The 20,909-nt window shown below is 36.4% G+C and overlaps 1 protein-coding gene across 11 annotated transcripts in view; it reads right to left on the reverse strand.

Moving 5' to 3' along the window:
• Window positions 1-674: 674 nt before the first annotated feature.
• The window catches only part of LOC127851817 (protein-methionine sulfoxide oxidase mical3b-like), a 96,055-nt gene continuing 75,820 nt past the window's right edge, over window positions 675-20,909 (reverse strand). For 9 of the 11 annotated variants that reach the window (XM_052385720.1, XM_052385718.1, XM_052385719.1 and 6 more), the window contains 8 exons: window positions 17,867-20,666; window positions 16,109-16,197; window positions 13,038-13,145; window positions 12,534-12,733; window positions 10,978-11,051; window positions 10,180-10,272; window positions 6,816-6,930; window positions 675-2,559 (listed from right to left, as the gene is read on the reverse strand). In XM_052385720.1, the coding sequence (XP_052241680.1) occupies window positions 2,442-2,559; window positions 6,816-6,930; window positions 10,180-10,272; window positions 10,978-11,051; window positions 12,534-12,733; window positions 13,038-13,145; window positions 16,109-16,197; window positions 17,867-20,666 (3,597 nt within the window). In that variant the 3' untranslated portion in view covers window positions 675-2,441. The remainder of the gene's footprint in view (window positions 2,560-6,815; window positions 6,931-10,179; window positions 10,273-10,977; window positions 11,052-12,533; window positions 12,734-13,037; window positions 13,146-16,108; window positions 16,198-17,866; window positions 20,667-20,909) is intronic. The other 2 variants (XM_052385717.1, XM_052385723.1) reach the window with 2 other exon arrangements.

Consider the following 20,909-nt stretch of genomic DNA (forward strand, 5'->3'; position numbering starts at 1 on the left):
TATTAAACTAATTGTGTGATTGATACATAAATTTCAGTTAAACAGGTATATAGCAAAATCCAAACTAGCTTTCATTTCATAGCAAATTTGTTTCAAAACATTCACTTACTTTGAGGAACTACTTTGGTCCAGTTCCAAATAAACTATGATGAGCTTCTTTCTGGGAAAACATTGCTTAATTATTGTACATAGAATAATCCCAGATTAGCCAGTGCAGTCCTTACAGGCTAATCAGAGACGACAATTAACGTTTTTATGTTTTTTTTATTTTAATGTATCTTAACCCTTTAAGCGCTGGAACCGAATTTTGAAGGCCTTTGCAAACAGTTTGGATCCAGATGAGACGCCACAGAATGTGGCGTCTCATCAGGATCTAAACTGTTTGCTATTCTGATAGTATTATTTGAAAAAAATCAAAGAAAATGCTAATTTTAGAAATTTAGCAGACAGCATTTTAGCTGACGACAAATTTCCCAGCATGCAAAGAGTTAATGAAAATCCAGACTGAACCGGCTAATATGGGACTACACTTTACGGACATGCATGAAGCCAAGTTTTCCTAGAACCTGAGTCATTTGATGAGCAATATAACTGCCCAATACACTAGCAATGTGACACAGCTCTTGTTTATTATATTTGGCTGGGAGTTCGCTTTTAACAATAACATCATATACTATGATTTCACATTTATTGAAGCAATGTCACAACCCCATAAGAAAACAAGGTTTTAAATAAACATAGCTGAATAGTTTATCTTTTCCATGTACATTTTATAATAATATTATATTTACATCATATTTATATACCAGTTTTTTATAATATTTCATATTTATATGGCAATAACACACACAATTATAAATACATTTACACTAATTTATGGTACAACCAGTTCATTTTAAAGACTCCATACAGTAATGTATAGCAATAATAAATATATAACACAAATATACATAGTTCACATATTTTAGATACACAAGTACTAAAACTTAAACTATTCCAATCATTGTCAAATAATATACTGGTAATCTGAAAACTGTAAATTTGGCATTGTTTTTCTTAAACATTACTTAAACCTTATAAACAACTCAACAACCATGAAAGGTAGGCTCACAAATACATGTATTGTAAACTGAAAACCCATTCGCCAACCTAACTGAATTGCATGAGATTAGCTCAGACTTCTACTTTGTACCAACAAAACGTTAATCACACTCTGTAAAAACAGGGCTAAATGAATGTGCATAGAGTGTTGTGTCAGATGTCCTGCGCAGGCTAAATGAATGTGCATAGTGTTGTCCCAGATGTCCTGCGCAGGCTTATCAGGGACAACAATTTCCGCAAATACGGGATTTTTCACTAAGAAGTGACTTTCTTTGAGAAAAAACATAATAAAAGTCAAAAGTGTAGTCCTCGATTACTGCACAGGCTAAATTTGGGACAACACTTTATGCACATGCATTAAACTGCCAATGCATGAACTTAGCAGGTTCTCAACACAAGCTCTCACACAATGATTCATACTATCTGCACTCATCTATGATGCTCATCAGTTTGTTGAAAAGTTTTGGTTTGATGCGTCTGCTTTAAACGCACCAAAGTACATAAATCTAGCATTCATTTAGAGATAATAAGTAAGAATATTAGTATTTACTATTCCAACCTCCATATACTAGGACGCAACAGAAAGACATGTAAACATCTTAACACAGTGTACAATGTGCAGCTACAAAGATACAATATAATGTGGACATTTAACTGATGACATTAAAACGTTCAGTTTTATCAAACATTAAAATACATGATTATTATGTCAATTCTATGCAATTCAATTTCAATTGGTATTGAAACTGAAACACATTCTCATTGAACGGAACTGAACCTTGCTTCAACGAAAATGACACAGGAGTTATTTTTATTTGGTTATTCTGAACAAACCTTACTCTAAAGCAGATAAATATGAGAATGAAATGTTGTTTTTGACAAAAGCAGATCAGAATCCTTATTCAGTGAAAAACATAATAGACAGCTGCACTGAGTTGAAACAGCACAGAATAATCTCAATAGCAAGTTATGAAATACACAACCATGTGCTTATCATACTTCTAACAGCAACTCACAACATGGAGAGCACAAGTTATATATAAGTACAAAAACTTCAAATGCCATCAAAGACACAAATCACACACATTTATTCCATGACATTTAACCTTAGCAATTAACTTGCCCAGGCAAATTCCAACATTGGGAGACACAATAAGCAATCAGAAAATATAACAATCAATGCCAACAGATGATAACTCATCAGCTCAGCTTTGCCTAACTTGTTTACCCCTTATGGCCCCTACAAGCAACCCCTACCCCCGCCACATTTCCCCAGATAATCCAGCAATATTTTTGGCAAGTGGACAACACAAAGGTATTTCGTATCATGGTAGTTCATATCACGTCTGCATTTTGGATGCCCGATTTTTTCTGAGTATTTTCGATCCTGACCGCGGTGACAGGGCAAACCCCTTGGCCTTCATAACACTCTCTAGGTCTTTATCTTCTTCCTGCTCTCTGTAAACATAGCAACATAAACACATTGATTTGCGCCGTCTTCTGTGAAAACTGGGCTTAATGCATATGTGCAGCGTCATCCCAGTCTGCACGGGCTTATCAGGGATAGCACTTTCTGTTAAAGAAGGTCTCTTCTAAACGAATATCCAGTGATGGTGGAAAGTGTCGCCCTTGATAAACCTATGCAGATTGCACAGTATCCTAATCTGTGACGATACTTAACGCACATGCATTAACCCTTTCAGTGCTGGAACCGAATTTTGAAGGCCTTTGCAAACAGTTTGGATCCAGATGAGACGCCACAGATCGTGGTGTCTCATCAGGATCCAAACTGTTTGCTATTCTGATAGTATTCTTTGAAAAAAATCGAAGAAAATGCTAATTTTAGAAATTCAGCAGATGACATTTTAGCAGACAACAAATTTCCCAGCATGCAAAGGGTTAAGTCCAGTTTTCCAAGAACAAGGCTTATTTGATTTAAGCCTTGTACATGTAACTATGGAAACATTTAACTGATATAACCGTAGCAGCATGGAAACATTAAAAGTCACAAAAGGTTATAATTGGATGTATATAGCATAATAAAATCAAGCAAAATGTCATTGAGACTTTTCAAATTTTTCACCATTAATTCAGATTATCTAAAAACAACATGGTATTTGTGTTTGTTATTTTGTTGAATGCCTAAATGTAGCTAAAACTGCCCATGTCTTGCCTGAAATATCCACTGCATGGCACTTTATCGGAGGTCATTGATGGTACAGTTTTTAGACCTGGTTCCAAAACAATTCTAGCTTCCTACCTATGAAGTTTCATCTCCATACCTCTTAATTTCACAGATTTGCTCTGGACAAAATGTATGAACACAAATGAATAAATGGTAATAACTCTAAAAATAAAGGAGAAAAGAGTGTTGACTGTTGTGCATATCCCCTCAAATAGATATATCTACCAATTCAGTTTCAAGTTTATACCTGTGTTAATTTTCAAGATATTCTCCGAACTAATTGCTAACAAATAACAAAGGACAGACATGGCAGCCAAAGTAACAACTATTGTGCCACCCTCTCCCCCAGATTTACCAAGCTATTAATGTTTTAGTTGACACCTAGTTTAGCTTAAGAGATATGCTTCAGACAAAAATTTTACAAGAGGGCCTGAAAGGCCCAAAGTCGCTCACCTGAGATAACAAGATATTATTGGGACAAATCTTCTGACCAAGTTTCACGAAGATCGAAAAATAAATGTGGCATCTAGAGTGTTAACAAGGTTTTACTATAGCCATATAAGGAAAAATGCCCCGCCCCCTGACAGCCATGTTTTTCAACCAACCGGCATCATTTTAAAACTCATTCAAGATATAATCGGAATGAATCTTCTGACCAAGTTTCATGAAGATCGGACAGTAAATGTGGCCTCTAGAGTGTTAACAAGATTTTACTATAGCCATATAAGGAAAAATGCCCCACCCCTTGCAAGCCATTTTTTCAAGCAAACATAATTATTTTCGAACTCATCCAAGATATCATTGGGACAAATCTTCTGACCAAGTTTCACGAAGATCGAAAAATAAATGCGGCCTCTAGAGTGTTAACAAGGTTTTACTATAGCCATATAAGGAAAAATGCCTCACCCACTGGCATCCATGTTTTTCAACCAACCGGCATCATTTTAGAACTCGTCCAAGATATTATTGGAATGAATCTTCTGACCAAGTTTTATGAAGATCAGACAATAAATGTGGCCTCTAGAGTGTTAACAAGAATTTACTATAGCCATATAAGGAAAAATGCCCCGCCCCTTGGCAGCCATGTTTTTCAAGCAAACATAACCATTTTCGAACTCATCCAAGATATCATTGAGACCAATCTTCTGACTAAATTTCATGAAGATTGGACAATAAATGTGGCCTCTAGAGAGTTAACAAGGCAAATGTTGAAGCCGCACAACGGACGACGGAAAAAAAGCGATCACACAAGCACTGCTCAGGTGAGCGAAAAATTAATTAACAAAATGCATGCTTTTACAGAATGTCTAGGGCAATGAACGGCATAATTTATGTGATGTTTAGCGTAGTATGATAAGAATCGCACACACACACAACTTAACATCACTAGAATGCCTCCTGACAAATGTAAGTCTACATACAGACAGATGGACACACAAACACACGTCCATGGCGCTTCCTGTATATCCGCTTCACTACATACCAGGGGGTTTGAAGAAATCAAAATATTTTTACATCTCCAATGTACAGTGCAAATGCATTATCAAACTTAGGAATTGACACAAGTTTGTGTTACACCCGCGTAAATTTTGTCCTCAAATCTACAATTAAGAAAGAGCTTTATTTTGCTAAAGTTTATGCTTTAAAACAATTTATATAATATTTGTGTCACTTTCAAAAACACAGAAGTAACTTTCATTCACAATACACATGTATCCAAGAAGAACATTGAGTCATATAATGAATAATCAATCATAATGAACAAAGGAAGTGTCAACTTTATGCATTCCGTTGGAAAGATAATGCAACAGAAAGGTTTTAAGAACTAACAATCGAAGAGAAATGCCTCATGCAGCACCATGCAAACCAGATTTCTTCAGTTAACCATTTTCCAAAATGTTTACATGCACAAGTTATCAAAATCTCATAACTTTTTTCTTTTTTGGAGGGTGTGGGGGTGGGGGCGGTGTTCTTAGCAAAAAACATTAAAAGTAAACCAATAATGAGACAAAATGATATACTATTAAATTTAACTACAACAACTTTTTTCTCCAAAGGTTGCCAAAATGAACTGTGTCTTGGGCACTGCTTTCAAGATGAAAGAAATTTAATTGAGGGTTTTATAAAAAAAAATATTTTTATTTTACACATTTCAATGAAGAAGCAAGAAATATGACAATCCCACAAAACCAATGTTTTTAATGTTGAAGCTATAAAATTTAACTTAAATAGTTGTGCTTTCGCAAGCAATGTCAACTCAAGATATTGAGCAGAAACCGTTTTAATATTTAGAGTAACAGTGACCTTGACCTTCAAGCTACTGGCCATATGTGTAGTCCCTTGTTAGGTCTTCATTTTACCATCCCACAATCATATGTTCAGTGCACTAAGTCCATGCAAACTTAAGTTATTCACTAGAAGCCATTTTTCGAAGAAACCTTGACCTTAAAGTGATATTATGGGCATCGAACAGTATATGCTATGTTTATATGTGTCTATCGCAACCCTTGTTTATTTTTGGTGTTTTCACTTCATTTAAATCTACACTTATATTTGTTGATGCAGCATAAACATACTAAAACAATATCCCGGAAATAGAAAAATAATGCACTTTAAATATCAACCGTACTTTTGTTTTGACAACTTACGACAGAAATGACTCAATGTACGATGCGAGTCTAAATGTAGTTTTCATGCAGATTCGTTCATATGACACAAAGACACAATTTTGTTTTAAGGATCATTTCAGCTTAGAGGACTGGGTGAGTAATGTAAAATATCGAATATAACATATATTTTTTATAAACAACTGGCAGCAAGATGAGTTGTAGATAATTGGTCAGTAACCACGTTTTAACTAACTCTTTTGGCCTGTAAATTCTTTTTAGCTCAATTCAACAGTGAAAAATGCCCATAATATCACTTTAACCTGACTGGCCCCAAATGCAATCCAAATTAAGGCAAGTGCAATATTTTTCTATCAAAAACTTGAGTCATCGAGCATAAAGCATTTTTCAAATTTAAGTGACAGTGAATTTCACTTTTACCCAATATGCCTCAATCAAAGTCTTGTGCCATGTCTCGATGTAGGCTTGCTATATTTTATATTATACAAGTTTTACCAAGATTGGTGAGTCCAAAGTAAAGTAATTGACCAGACACCACCTATTTGCTGTTTTCTATTTTTATTACAGTGACCTTGACCCAAATAGCCAAAAATCCAAATCTTGATATATCCAACATTTCAACAATATTGGTCAATGTAAACTAAAGTTACTGTCTGGAAACCATCAGTTTGACACAAACTGTTAGCCTGCCCTCCAGCTATTTCCCAATCTAATAATCAGGATTTTCAGCTTTGTTGAAAACCTGATAAAAAAGTTATCAAAACAAAAAAACGACCAAAAATCTAGACACGCAACTTTTTATGCTAGATAGGTTGAGGGTGACTGAATCACACATTGTTGGTGGTCATAAAGAAAGACCTCCTCTTTATCCATTCTCATGGGCATTATTTTCCGGGTGTTACCTGAGTCGTTCATCCTCTAACATGGCTACAAGCCTGTCCCGTTCCTCTACTACATCAATAAGCTCCTGATAGATCTTCTGTTCTTTATCGCGCTGCCCCGGCGATTTTAGTGAGTCTGTAAACAACAAACTGGGTTATTTGCATGCAAAGTATTAGTTCACAACACCGAGAAAAAATAACTGAAAATTGTTAAACATGTACAATGATTATGATCGCATTCATTCAGATGTATTTGACTTGATGAATTCTTTGCAATACCCGGTATTATAAATTTCATATTCATTCAAATTTTTGCTTAAAATTGTAATGAAGATAGACACTGTTGTCAAAATTGATGGGTCTAATCAAAATGCTATAACAGTCCAACCTGACTTAGCAGTCATCAGAGTCAAGTGATCTGCCATAAGCGGTCAGCAGCTAGTATATTTCAAACACTAAGCCACTATCTCCTGTGTTTAGCAGTTATCAGGCAGTCATTTAGAAGTGTGAAAAGTAAACAATCAAATCAATATGTGTTGTTGCCTCACGTCTGTTAAGTTATAGCATCTATTGTGAGGTTTAAGACTCTGATTGCATGAACACCCTTGAGATAAAATAAATTCTGGCCACAGTGAAAAAACAAATAAAAGGTTGTTGAGGAGGCTTGTTTTATTGGGATGTATTCGGGGAAATCTAGAAAATAAATTTTATCAGAATATATAACACATTTTAAGTAATATCACAAATTAAATTATCGCTAATTTGTACTTAACAATGTGAAGGTAGTTATTACTTAATTAAATTAGAACATTTTCAGAGTATCCTTTAAGTGAGCTTTTTAGCCTTTACATCAATTTTACATGCAGTCTGATTAAATTTAGTACAGATTAACAAACAGCTTGAGAAAGTACCTCATGTTAAAGGGCTGAGTCAAGTAAGTGAAATTGTTTAGGTCTGGAAAAAGTGCGAATGATTGTGGTTTGAAACATTTACCATGCAGTATGTTATAAAACATTTTACATACTAAAGAAAAGTTTTGGTAGACTTTGGGTTGTTTGAATGAAAATGATGTTTGTGCACGAAGAAGGTGGACTAATCTTTTGCTGTGTGTTTCTTTGAATGAAAATATTACAATCAGCGGTCCAACCATCTAAAAAGTGGCCACCTGACTTAGGCAGCCACCTGCCTACAGCAGCCACTTTGACCGCTTTCCTTGACTGACTGCTTACACAGATTTGACGGTAAATTATACGAATATATAATCAAATACCATTGTACATGTTCAATCTTAATGCTTATAATAAGTTAAAAAATATCATCCCGAACATAATTCAATCCTGGCACCAAATGTCAATGTCCTAACAAAGCAAACAAAAATAACAATCACAAAGCAAAAGTATATAAGCCATAGCAGAAACTGGTCCCAAAATGTCTTGATAAAGAAAACCTACATTTTAACAGGCAAAGTACTAACAAGGTATTAATTATAATGTGCACAGACAAATAACAACATATTTTGCATCTATGTTATTCTAATACAAACAAACAACAAAACATATCCATGTATGTTCTAAAAAAGCCAAGTTTATGTTTGCAAACAACTCTCAAATTGGCTCCAACCTCAACAACATAGAAACACAGGATACTATTTTAGTCTTTTAATCTTTCAGATTACAACTTTGATTATGTATTCAATAATTATTGTGTGTAGATACAGGAAGTCCTACTAAGAGACAGCCTGTGGTAGCTCTATTGATGGCATCTAGCATCGACAAAAACCCAGAGTCTCTGAAAACACTCTACATGTATTATGTGAATTTGAAATAAGACATCAAACTTGGAATTTATAACATTTTGGAGATTTTTACTGACAAAACTGTTTACTATATTTTCTGCATGTATTTTTATGTAATATTCTGTCTACACTTTTTGTATAATAAGCACTTTTCTATGACTTTTTTCATTTACAGCTATTTTTTTTCATTTAAACTGTGTTTATGCACCCATGGACGCTGTTACATTTTTTTGTAGGATTAAATGAATCCTCTTAAACATTCAGTTCTATAGCAAAATCCATTTAATGGATGAAATACATACTTCATTATCTATTTTACCTTAAGTTTGTCAAAAGAGGTACAACAAGCAAAAAAACTTCAGTTTATTCCAAAATGTATGTCTTATACAAACTTCACATAATACTGCGTTCAAATTAGCAAAGCAAATAAACTGCAATGACCACAGTGGAGGACTAATTTACATACATCTTAAACTTTATTTCAAAGTTGGTTGGACTGGCACATACCTTGAAATAACCATTGGTTTCTTTACTATTAGTGTGTAAATATCCTTTGAAATAACCATTGTTTTTTTTACTTTTATTGTAAATAATATTTATGTAGAAGTTGCAAAAACATTAAACAACTCACCACTTAACCATTTATTCATCTAATGTCAATTTATTTTGTTTATTTAATTGTGTAATTTGTATTGTGATTGAATGAAACAAGATATGTGTTTATCAAAAACACAATGCCCCCCATTGCGCCGCTTTGAAGCCATATATTTGACCTTAAAGAATGACCTTGACCTTTTACCACTCAAAATGTGCAGCTCCATGAGATACACATGCATGCCAAATATCAAGTTGCTATCTTCAATATTGCAAAAGTTATTGCAAAAGTTTACCAAGGTTAAAGTTTTCCACAGAATGACAGACAGACAGGCCAAAAACAATATACTCCCGATCATTCAATCCGGGGTGGGGGGGGCATAAAAAATTATTAGAAACTATGACAATTTTGTCTTTTACTTACATATGCTCATTTGTTTCCAGCTCGTAAATTAATCAATAAATTAAATGAATAACTGCGCCTACTGTTATATAACGGCCACTATTAATGAACAAGCGTGCAATATCAGAAAAGTTGTGACATAAGATCCCAATCAAGAACAATTCTTCAAATTAACAATTGGCAAATAGTGAAATATTGGCTTGGTACGCATTTAACAGCAAAACAAGGGAGCATACATTTTGTTTATTAATGTTAACTTAAAGAGGAACAGTAAAAAACTAAACATAAATTTGAAATTATAGCCAATATGTGAAAAATTTAAGTTAACAAAAATATTATTAATGTCAGTATGTCAATGAAAGAGGTAGTGAGAATTAATATAATTAAAACTTTCGAAAGTATGTATTTTTAAACTACACAAAAATAGATATAAGTAAATGTTAAACCAAAATATAAACCAGTATTAATAATGACGTTCAAAAGCATATTAAAACTTCAGACAGAAACACTGCTGTATTATTTGAATGATTAGGTCCCACTGCTAATACAGAGCAGAGATCTATGGAGATAAAAGGGGAAGGATGGTCTTATACCATGTCTAGAGATAGCGCTCCATATTTTGGCAAGATTCACGTTATCAGGCTCCTCGAATACATCATCGTTCTCTAGTTCGGTCAAATCTACACCTAGTCACACAGAACAGATCTACTGAAATACCTTCTTAAACTAATGCATGCAAACTACTTGGTATATATTTATCCAATTCAGAAATAATACAATTTTATAAACATTGTCATTTTGTGATTGTTTGACATATTTTCATCTATGTAATCATCTTAAAGTTCAGTTTGGTTGTAAATGGTGAGCATTTAATACTGCAACGCAGCACAAACTGTCTTCCTCAAACATGACACACTATAAACATGTCACAACATTGGCTTCTGTTGCTATCAGTGAGCTATTTAATGCAGTAGAGAAAAGAAGGGTATTAATTTCCTAAATATTGAAAGGGATATATTTGTAAAGGCCAATTGTTAAATATCTTTCTAAACAGACTATACAATGCAGGTATATTCTACATACTAGTACAGAGAAAAAACATGCAAAACAGATACACAGAAAGTTATCAAAAATCAATATATAAGTCATGAAAAATGGGTATTATGCCATTTGTGGCAAGATTTACTCCAGACTATACAGTCCGCTTATAAGTCAGACAAGAATTCGTGGTCACATTAGCGGAAATGGTAGCTCCTGACCAGACTGCACTGATGCATATGGCATAAGACCCATTTTCCCAAGACACGGGTCATATTTCTTTGATTGGCTATCAAATGATGCAAGCAGCTAAACAACCCAATCAGTTATCAGGATGTTGATGGATGACCTACCGTCAAGCGAGAGGCTTTCCCGTAGCTGCTGCTGCAGACGACCTTGCCTGTCCTCAAGCTCAAGCTCTCGAGCACTGAAACAATCAAAGTATACATGAGCCAGGCACTGAGAAAACAGGGCGTAACTCTTTCAGTGCTGGAACCAAATTTTGAAGGCCTTTGCAACAGAATGTGGCGTCTCATCAGGATCCAAACTGTTTACTATTCTGATAGTATTTTTTGAAAAAAATTGAAGAAAATGCTAATTTTAGAAATTCAGCAGACGACATTTTAGCAGACGACAAATTTCCCAGCATGCAAAGGACTTAATGCCAGCCCTGGAGAGGCTCATGGAGCAGATAGACCCAGATAAGGTATGCATGTGTGTGAAGTGTCATCACAGATCAGCCTGTGCAGTCTGCTAGGCTAATCAGGGACAACACTCCGCTTTATGGTTTTTGTTGTTTGAAGGAATTCTCTTCTAAATGAAAATACAGTTTATGCGAAAAGTGTTGCCCCTGATTAGCCTGTATGCAAATCTGGGACAACACTTAACGCACATGCAGTAATTCTAAGAGCCACACTGAAATTAAAACGTGCAAGTGATGCCACCTCATTTACAAACACTAGAATATATTTAAGAGATCACTTTTAAATTGCTTTTTTGACAATATTTAATTGTTTATTGTGAAAACAGAAAATTGTCAGACTATTAATCTACACTCTATGGCAAAACATATATAAGCCTAGCTCTGTGAAGAGGGTTAAATGCATGTGAGAAGTGTAGTACCAGATTAGCCTGTGCAGTCCATACAGGCTAATTAGGCAAGACACTTTACTCTAACTCGATTTTTGTTAAGAAGATAATTATATTCTTTAAACAAAATATCTCATAAAAGAGGAAAGTGTTGTCCCTGATTAGCCTGTTCAGACTGCCAGAGAGAATGGAACTTAACTAATTTCATGAATGATCCCCAAATAATTTATGTGGCCGGACCAGGAATTTAAATTGGGATTCCTTAAATAGTAATCCAGTGGTCTACAAACTGAGCTAGCCAGACTGATCTGAATAGGCAGCAATCACACTCCAAACATAATAAAGCCTTGTTCTGGGAAAACTGGGCTTAATATATTACGTAAAGTATTGTCACAGATTAACCTTTGCACTGTTCAAAAGCTAATCAGGGACAATATTTTTCACTTTAATGGAATTTTTGGTTTGAAGGCAGTCACTTTTTAGGGTAAATCCCATTAAGCAAAAAGTGTTACCCCTGATGAGTCTGTGGGGTGGCACATGTTTATCTGAGACACAACATATATGCATTAAACCCAGTGTTCCCAGAACGTAGCTCAATTATGCTTATTTAACCCCTAAACTCCAGAACAGTCGTACTTGACCATGAGCTCACACTTTTTTTAAGCCTTCAACCCTTAGATACTGATGAGCAACAAACAGCATAAAACCTGATCAGACTGCAAATTACTTGCAGGCTGTTTTGGTTTTTTACCGGATGCATATAGCCATTTTCACTTTGTTTCAGAGCGAAAGACGGTGAACCCCAAAGCAACATCCCTACCTGACCATGAGCTCAGACTCAAGCCTGACTAGGGCGTTCTTCTCATGCACAAGGTTGAACCACTCTTGCATGAGCTCTGTCTCTGAGCGACCACCCTCCGGCCCCTCCCCCCTCAAAGCTCGCTCCACGTTCACCCCCTTCTCCTCAAGCTCGCGCTGTTTCACGTCCACTTCCTGGAGTTTTCGCTGGATCTCCTGGGCCTGCAATGTTTTTTGGTTCACATTAAGGGCTGTTATAGGGAAAGTATATTATTTTTTAATTTAAGGTTAAAAAAAATATTAATAATTATAAGGTTTATATTATCTTAGTATAATTTCATTATTACCATACAGCTTTATAATTTGAACAGTAGTAAATTATTCTACGTAAGCTTGTATCATTTTCAAGTATTTGTAAGCAAAAAAACCACAACACCAATTTCCCAATTTTAGTAAAAACAACAGGATTTTTCCAAATTCAAATCAACCCAGTCCTATTCCCATAATGGTGAAAAAAAACACTGGCCTGCCGCAGACGTTTTTGCTCCTGCTGCTTCTGCTGTTTCCGTGCTGCATGCTGGATCTTGCGCGTGATGCGAGCGTTAAGTTCATCCTCAGAAAGTGGGCCATGGTCCTGGCAATTAAGAAACAGTTTATTGATTTGAGAAATGCTCCGGGTTTAATGCATGTCTGCAGTGACTAATCAGGAGAAACACATTTCAACTAAGACTGGATCTTTTCCTAAGAATGGACTTCTCCTTATGGAAAGACTCATTAACAAGAGGGCCTGAAAGGCCCAAAGTTGCTCACCTGAGATAACAAGATATTATTGGGACAAATCTTCTGACCAAGTTTCAAGAAGATCGGAAAATAAATGTGGCTTCTAGAGTGTTAACAAGGTTTTACTATAGCCATATAAGGAAAAATGCCCCGCCCCCTGGCTTCCATGTTTTTCAACCAACCAGCATCATTTTCGAACTCGTCCAAGATATTATTGGGATGAATCTTCTGACCAAGTTTCATTAAGATTGGACAATAAATGTGGCCTCTAGAATGTTAACAAGATTTTACTATAGCCATATATAGCCATATAAGGAAAAATGCCCCGCTCCTTTGCAGCCATGTTTTTCAAGCAAACGTAACCATTTTCGAACTCATCAAAGATATTATTGAAACCAATCTTCTGACCAAATTTCATGAAGATTGGACAATAAATGTGGCCTCTAGAGAGTGAACAAGGCAAATGTTGACGTCGCACAACGGACAACGGACGACGGACAAAAGGCGAGCACAAAAGCTCACCATGAGCACATTGTGCTCAGGTGAGCTAAAAACAGATAGTGTTGTCCATGATTAGCCTGTGCAGACTGCAAAGGCTAATATAGGAAGACAATTTATGCAAATGCAAAAAAAGTGTTTTCCAATAGCCTGGCTCAATTTGTTTGTTTGCTAAGGATTTGTTGCTCTTTTTAACAATAGTTGGGTCATATCATGGTCAGTTCATGTACAATGTTAAAGTATTAGTTGGTTTGCCAATACTAAGCTAACATACTTATTCAGGTTACTGACAACTGACAAATTTGAATCAAAACAAGAGCACCGCATACCAGGTCAGGGCTTCCCCTGGCTCAAATATTTCTTTAGCCAACATTTTAGCCAATTAGATTTTTTTGTAGCCAAATTTTAGAAACTGTAGCCAAAGTTTTAGCCAAGCATTTGGGACCGCCTCGTGAAAGTCTAGGGGTGTAAGAACACAAATAACTACAATATGAAGCTTAAATATATTTATTACTATAATCATCCTTTTAAAATATTGTACATAACAGAATATCAGTTTATAAAAAAAACATTTATAGATATGCATACATCTAGATATACATACATCAATGTAATAATCATACTTTTATTCTACATAACAGAATATCAGTTTATTCATACATCATAAGCACATGTTCAGTTCACATTGTTTACAAAATAAGCACATTTTCATTATATTTAAGATATTCATTCTTGAGCACATATTTCAATATTTGCAAAACATAACAGTTGATCAAGACTAAAGATGCTTTATTTTCAAAGCCTCTCACTTCATATTGTTAAACAGTTATATTTGGTCATTTGGATATGATATACATCAGCTTTGACAGCTTCTGTTGTTAAAACATTTTCTGTAAGTGGTGGATGATTTCTAGGCTCAAATAAATGAATGTTTTTAACGCATATTTCTTGACAGAAAGGCCCAGATAATTGCTACCATCCATTCTAGTTGCCTGAAATATGATAAAACATAGTTTTACAAGCTATCAACAACAAACCAACACATAAATGTCCGTATCTTTAAATGTCCGAATTTTTAACATATCCGAAATATATTACTACGAGTGAATGGTATACTTTTTATTTCCGAAATTGTTGGTTTCTTAATCAAACTTTACCTTTCCCAAAATATTATAATAATGAAACTATTAAACAGAAATTCTCTCAAATTCCTGTTGAAACAAGATTTCATGTGTTTTTGTGAAGAAATAGTTTTTTGTTAAATGCTTTTGCCAGGCCCGTGGTATTGACATAATGTTCGATAACACCTTTTGTTTTCACACCAGCAAGCGTTCTATACATAGATGGTGACGTCACTGCCAGTACACAATGCACCAGCAAGTTTCCTTTGTTTCGATGACCGGTTCTGACCGGTGTTGCTGCAGACTGCGTATCAAATTTTCTGGTTAATAACACGATGATGTATTATCGCACAGTCGACAGTTTAAAGAGTTTACTATCTGGGATGGTACTTGACAGGCAAAAAACGTTTCGCCGAGCATTTTCGCCAACCGAGAATTTTATTCGCCGAATTTTAAAAACGTTTTCGCCGAGCATTTTCGCCAACCGAGAATTTTATTCGCCGAATTTGCGAAATTTTCGCCAACGGCGAATTTGGCGAACGACAGCGGAAGCCCTGCAGGTGCCAACACTGGGCTGCGGGTGCAGTTTTGAACAAACGAAAGCTTGTCAGAATACTTTATTTTTTGGTCACAGTGACCTTGACCTTTGACTAAGTGACCCAAAAATGGGTGTGGAGTGTATAACTAATCAAAGTGCAGCTACATATAAAGTTCCAAAGTTGTAGGTGGAAGCACTTTGATTTTAGAGCCAATGTTAAGGTTTAAGCACGATGCGGACTGCAGACGCCGGATGCCGGACAGCAGAAACCAGACTATGCGATGCCTATGACAATACCTTGGTTTTTCTCCAAAAACAGCCGAGCTAACTAGGCAACGTTATCCTTTACCCCTCAGATATGCACTTTGACTGATTTGTTGTCCCTAAGAAAATCTAATTAAATTCAATACCTTTCTTACTAGACTCAATTCTATAAGCCTTTATGTCAGTCTCTTAGATACCAATGAGCAGCAAACAGCACAATACCTAAACAGACTGTGAGTTACTTGCAGGCTATTCTGGTTTTATGCTGTTTGCATAATAGCCATTTTCACTTTGCTTCACCGCAAGAAAGGGTTACAATAACAATGCTGCAAGTGTATTGAGAATTTAAGTAGAATGAGCTAGTATTCTTTGTAACAAATAAACACCGCCACTTACAGACTTGATGCGTCGATGGCTGTCGTTAAGGGACGTGCAACTGGTCGTCATGCTCACAGCGTCTTCATCAGTGTCAGTGAAGTCATCCACTGTCAATCAAACACGGCTTTAGAAACTGACATTCAGGCAATAATTGACCACAATTTGTTTATCCTCTGATTATGTACTTTAATTCACTTTCAATACATGTATTCTTTCACAATCTACTTTCACTTTTAATACATGCATTCTACTTTCACTTTCAATATACGTATTCATTCACATTATTACAAAAAATACTGTTATTTTAGAAGTAGCTGAATTAACTTGTCATATTATTATATGTCCAATTGTTTAAATAGCATGATTAGATTTCGATTTCGGTGATTAAAATCAATTGCAAACAAAAAAACAAGAAAATTCGTTGAATTGATATCCCCCGCCAATATGCTTCTGGACACAAAAGTGTTATAGTTGACACTCAAAAAAGCATTTTTTCAAGATACCAAGGGCTTTAACTCCGTTATTAACAGATGGTGTACAATGCTATTTGGCGTGCATCATCCTATTATCCATTTATATACTCATACCAAGTTTCAATGAAATCCGCCAAAGCACTTCCAAGATATGGCTCTGGACGGACGGAAAGACAGACGGAAAGACGGACAACACCAAAACAATATCCCTCCGCCGATGGTGGGGGATAATAAAAAAAACATTTAATCTGTATGAAAACTTCTTAACCCCTTACCACTTAGATACCGTATTGTGAAGCATTTGTAGTCCCTTAAAAAGTTACATTTGATTTAAGACCTTTCTTACTAGATACAATTTTTAAAGGCTTCATTTCCAACCCTTAGATACTGATGAGCAGCAAACTGCAAAAGCCATTTTCACTTTGCCTCTTATGGGCGAAAGGGTTAATAACATACATGTACATTCAGCAATGATGCTTTTGCTTCTTCATAAGGTATGCTCTGGTATGAAACTACTGTGTAATTGGTTTCACCTAACAATACATATTATGATGTATTAACCTATAATTAACCAATAAATTGAAGTATTTTGTATTAAGTGTTGTTCTATACACAGAGCATATACCTTTTACTTCAAGGCACAGTGGATGTCAGTCAATATATGCTTACAATTGAGTTTTAAATGTTAAGGTGAAAATAAAATTAAGAGAAATTCAAATATTACATGCATGCTAATTTTAAACATCTGATCCATAAGGATTTACATGCATAGTATTTTATCCAAGTTACTAACTACTCAACATTTTTATTTCACAAAGATAACTGGGCCGTGCTTTGTGAAAAGGGGGTTTAATGCATGTGTGTAAAGTGTTGTCCGCACAGGCTAATCAGGGATGACACATTTGGCTTTTATGATATTTTTTGTTCAAAGAAAGCAGACTGCAAAGGCTAATCTGGGACGACACTTTACGCACATGCATTAAACCCCTTTTCACAGAGCACGGTTCATATAAATTACATTGAGCCTCGCTCTGATAAAACAGGGTTTACTGCATGTTCCTAAAGTGTGGTCTCAGATAAGCCTGTGCAAACAACACTTTCCTCTTTAATTATATTTTTTGTTTAGATGAAGTCTCGTCCGGTTTGGGCAGAAAGTGTAGTCCCTTATAAGCCAGTGTGGACTTTACAGGCTAATCTGGGACGACATTAGTGCACATACATTAAACCCCCTTTTCCCAGAGCCAGGCTCAATTAATGTCTTTCTTATGGTTTTCAGAAAAATAGTTAAAATCAAGTCATATACCTGAAGCTTTTGGTGGCATGATTCTACGCATCCCCCCTCTCCTCTCCTTGGTAAAGACAGTCCCTATCTTCAGATCCTTCATGTTATCAGACAACAGGCTGTCATCTACAGAGGCGGTCTTACGTTTCTTGTCCTTTTCCTTTTTCTTCTTTTCTGTCTTTGGCGTTTTACTTTTCTTTTTCTTAGCAGATTTTTCATCCAAGTGATCATTTGACGATGAAAACTCGTCCCTATCTTTTTGCTTTTCTAGACTCGGTGTTTTTACACCTAAAATGGATGCTAGAAGGGACCGTTTTTTGGATTTGTCCTTTTTACCTGATGACTCAGCATCAAGGTTTTCAATAGACGATAAACTGCTTTCATGGCTTTGATTCTTCTTCTTCTTACTTTTGCTCTGTTTTGGCGTTCCACTAGATTCTGGAATGTCTGGGTTGAAAGTAACCTTTTGAGAGGCATCCTCTTTTTCAGACGCGGGGGCTCTGTCCGATGCACTCTGGGAAGACTCAGAGCTGACCGTTCTCTTGTATTTTGATGGTGTTTCACTAATTCCCAACTCTTTATCGCTTTTTAGACGTGCTCTAAGTCTAGCTTCTTCTTTGAACTTTTCTAGCTCTGCCTTTCTTATATCTCGTATTTTCTCTGGACTCGGCAGGGCTGGCTGCATTTTAGGAGGCGTCGGAAGAATTCGCGTCCTTGCTTGTATTTTATCACCTTCCTTCCGCTCAATTTTGGGTTTCAACTTAACAGAGGTCACTGGAGTGAAGAATTTCTCTTCAACAACTTCTTCCTCATTACTGTCATCTGCAAATGGAATGTCATCTGAATGAACATCTGTAGGTTCACCTTTTCCACTGTTATTTGACAGGGTTGGTTTTATCGACTGCTTTAAAGCTGTGGCTACCGGGATTCTTTTCTTTTTCTGCTGTTTTTCACTGTCACTGTCCTTGTCAGAGTTTAATTTGGAGTAATCAACAGTCACCTTAGTTTTTGAACCGCCCGTATTTAACATATCGTTTGGATTTGATTTCTGAAGTCCATTATCCACTGGACTGGTTGTCAAGGCTTCGACTGGCTTCGGAGGAAGTGGTCTAGGTTGACTGGTTATCACAGGTGTGCGGAACTCGTTATTGGAGTCAGTAAATGCTTTCTTCATGAACTGACTCTGAAACACAACTGGTGATTTTGTTTGAACTTGGGCCGGATCGGGCAACTTTCTACCAGCTCCAGCTTTTGCAGTCTTTGACTGTTTTGGAGATTCCAGAGATTGTGTTGGTACAGGTGGCAATGGCCTCCAAGTTTTCTGTGTAGCATCAGTAGATTTCACAGAATTCAAACTACTACACGAACTAGAATCACCACCCCAAGCGTCTTTCTCCAAAGGGTTTGATTCCACCGACCCTTCCCTGGACCTATGGGAAATGGGGCGAATGATAGTCTGTGATTTTACTGGCAACACTGGCGTATTTACACTGGTAGATTTAATCACTTTTGGTGATTTCACTGTTTCAGATTTCTTCCTCCGGACCCCAAATAAACCACTGCTCTTATAATTGTCTGGTTTTGAACTGTCCTTAGTGGAAACCCCACTAGATGAACCAGACTTCCTTTTCTTGTCAAGAACACTCTTTTCTTCTTCCATCGTCACTGTCTGCACATCGTTGGGTTCTGTAAGACTAGATTCCAGGGTTTCATACACACTGCTAGCCCTACCAGAGAGTGGAGACGTATACTCACTCTTATCACACGACACATCCCCCAGATCTAACCTCGGTGACACATTTTCCAATCCAGGGAATGTCAGTACCGGTTCCTCAGCATTTAAAGTCTGATCTAATTCCTCTCCTTCAACTGGAGAATTACTCAAAGGAACTAATTCCTCTCCTCCATCTGGAGAGTTACTGAGGGGAGCAAACTCCTCACCCTCCTCCTCTTCAAGGGCTTGACTCATAGTCATCGTATAATCCCTCAACATTTGCGAATCAGGTCTCTCGTCATCACTTAAACTTGTGGCAAACTGTTTGTTTCGCTCGTATTCCTCAGTCAGAGAGCTATTGGAAGTGTTATTGGATGAATGACTAGGGGTTGATATTGTTAAACTGCACGAACTATCTGACTTATTAAGACTACTGGATTTCAAAGATCTGTGTTCATCAGCTGCGCTTCCTCTAGGTCTTTTAGTAACAAATCTATCGTCAATGTACTGAATGCACATTTCATTTATGTCCCGAGTACCAGTCTTATTAATACTCTGTAACACTTGCAATGTGGTTTCCCCCGACCCCAAAAGGGAACTTGAAACGCTGTCCATTTCCTTCACACTACGCAACACCGATTTCTCAGTCGCACTTAGATCCTTCAACGAATCACCACCACCAACATTACCACCAATATTGCAGCTTTTCTTAGAACTGTCACTGTCAGATTTGTAAAGTTTATCCCTTCTAGAACTCGACTTGCTCCCCTTGCCACTACTGGACAGCGAATGTTTCGACCTTGACCTTGAACTGGTAGTACCTTCACTTCCAGACAAGGACCCTATGGAGTCCCGCGACTCCAAATGCGCCCTGTATTCGCGGAACACATCATCTTCACCTTCACCCTCACTGGACTCTTTAAGATGATCACATGAGTCGCTCAGGGACTCTGATTTATGGTCCATATCAACCAAAAGCTGTTCCATGGCTCGGCTAACTGCAACCTTTTCATCGTCCCCAAATTCCGCCGACACAAAGGCATCATCCACATCCTCATCTGTGTCTTCCATCTTGGCATCCTTGTTGCTCAAGACTTCTGACTTAACCTGAAAATAAACAAAATTTAAATATGAACTATGGTTTCGTGACAAATGTGAGTTGTTCCACTTTGTAAGATATGTTCAAGGGCACATTACTGTGGAATTTGTGTATCACTGCGCTTTAAATTATGGCCATGACATATCTAAAAATTCTATAAAATCACTATAGAAAAATGTGAAGTAGTTTGTTCCAGATACTTTTAAAGAAGAGACTGATCAACAAACAGAAGAGTGACTCCAAATACCCCT

Source organism: Dreissena polymorpha, chromosome 11 (assembly GCF_020536995.1).
Source record: "Dreissena polymorpha isolate Duluth1 chromosome 11, UMN_Dpol_1.0, whole genome shotgun sequence".
NCBI classification, from domain to species: domain Eukaryota; kingdom Metazoa; phylum Mollusca; class Bivalvia; order Myida; family Dreissenidae; genus Dreissena; species Dreissena polymorpha.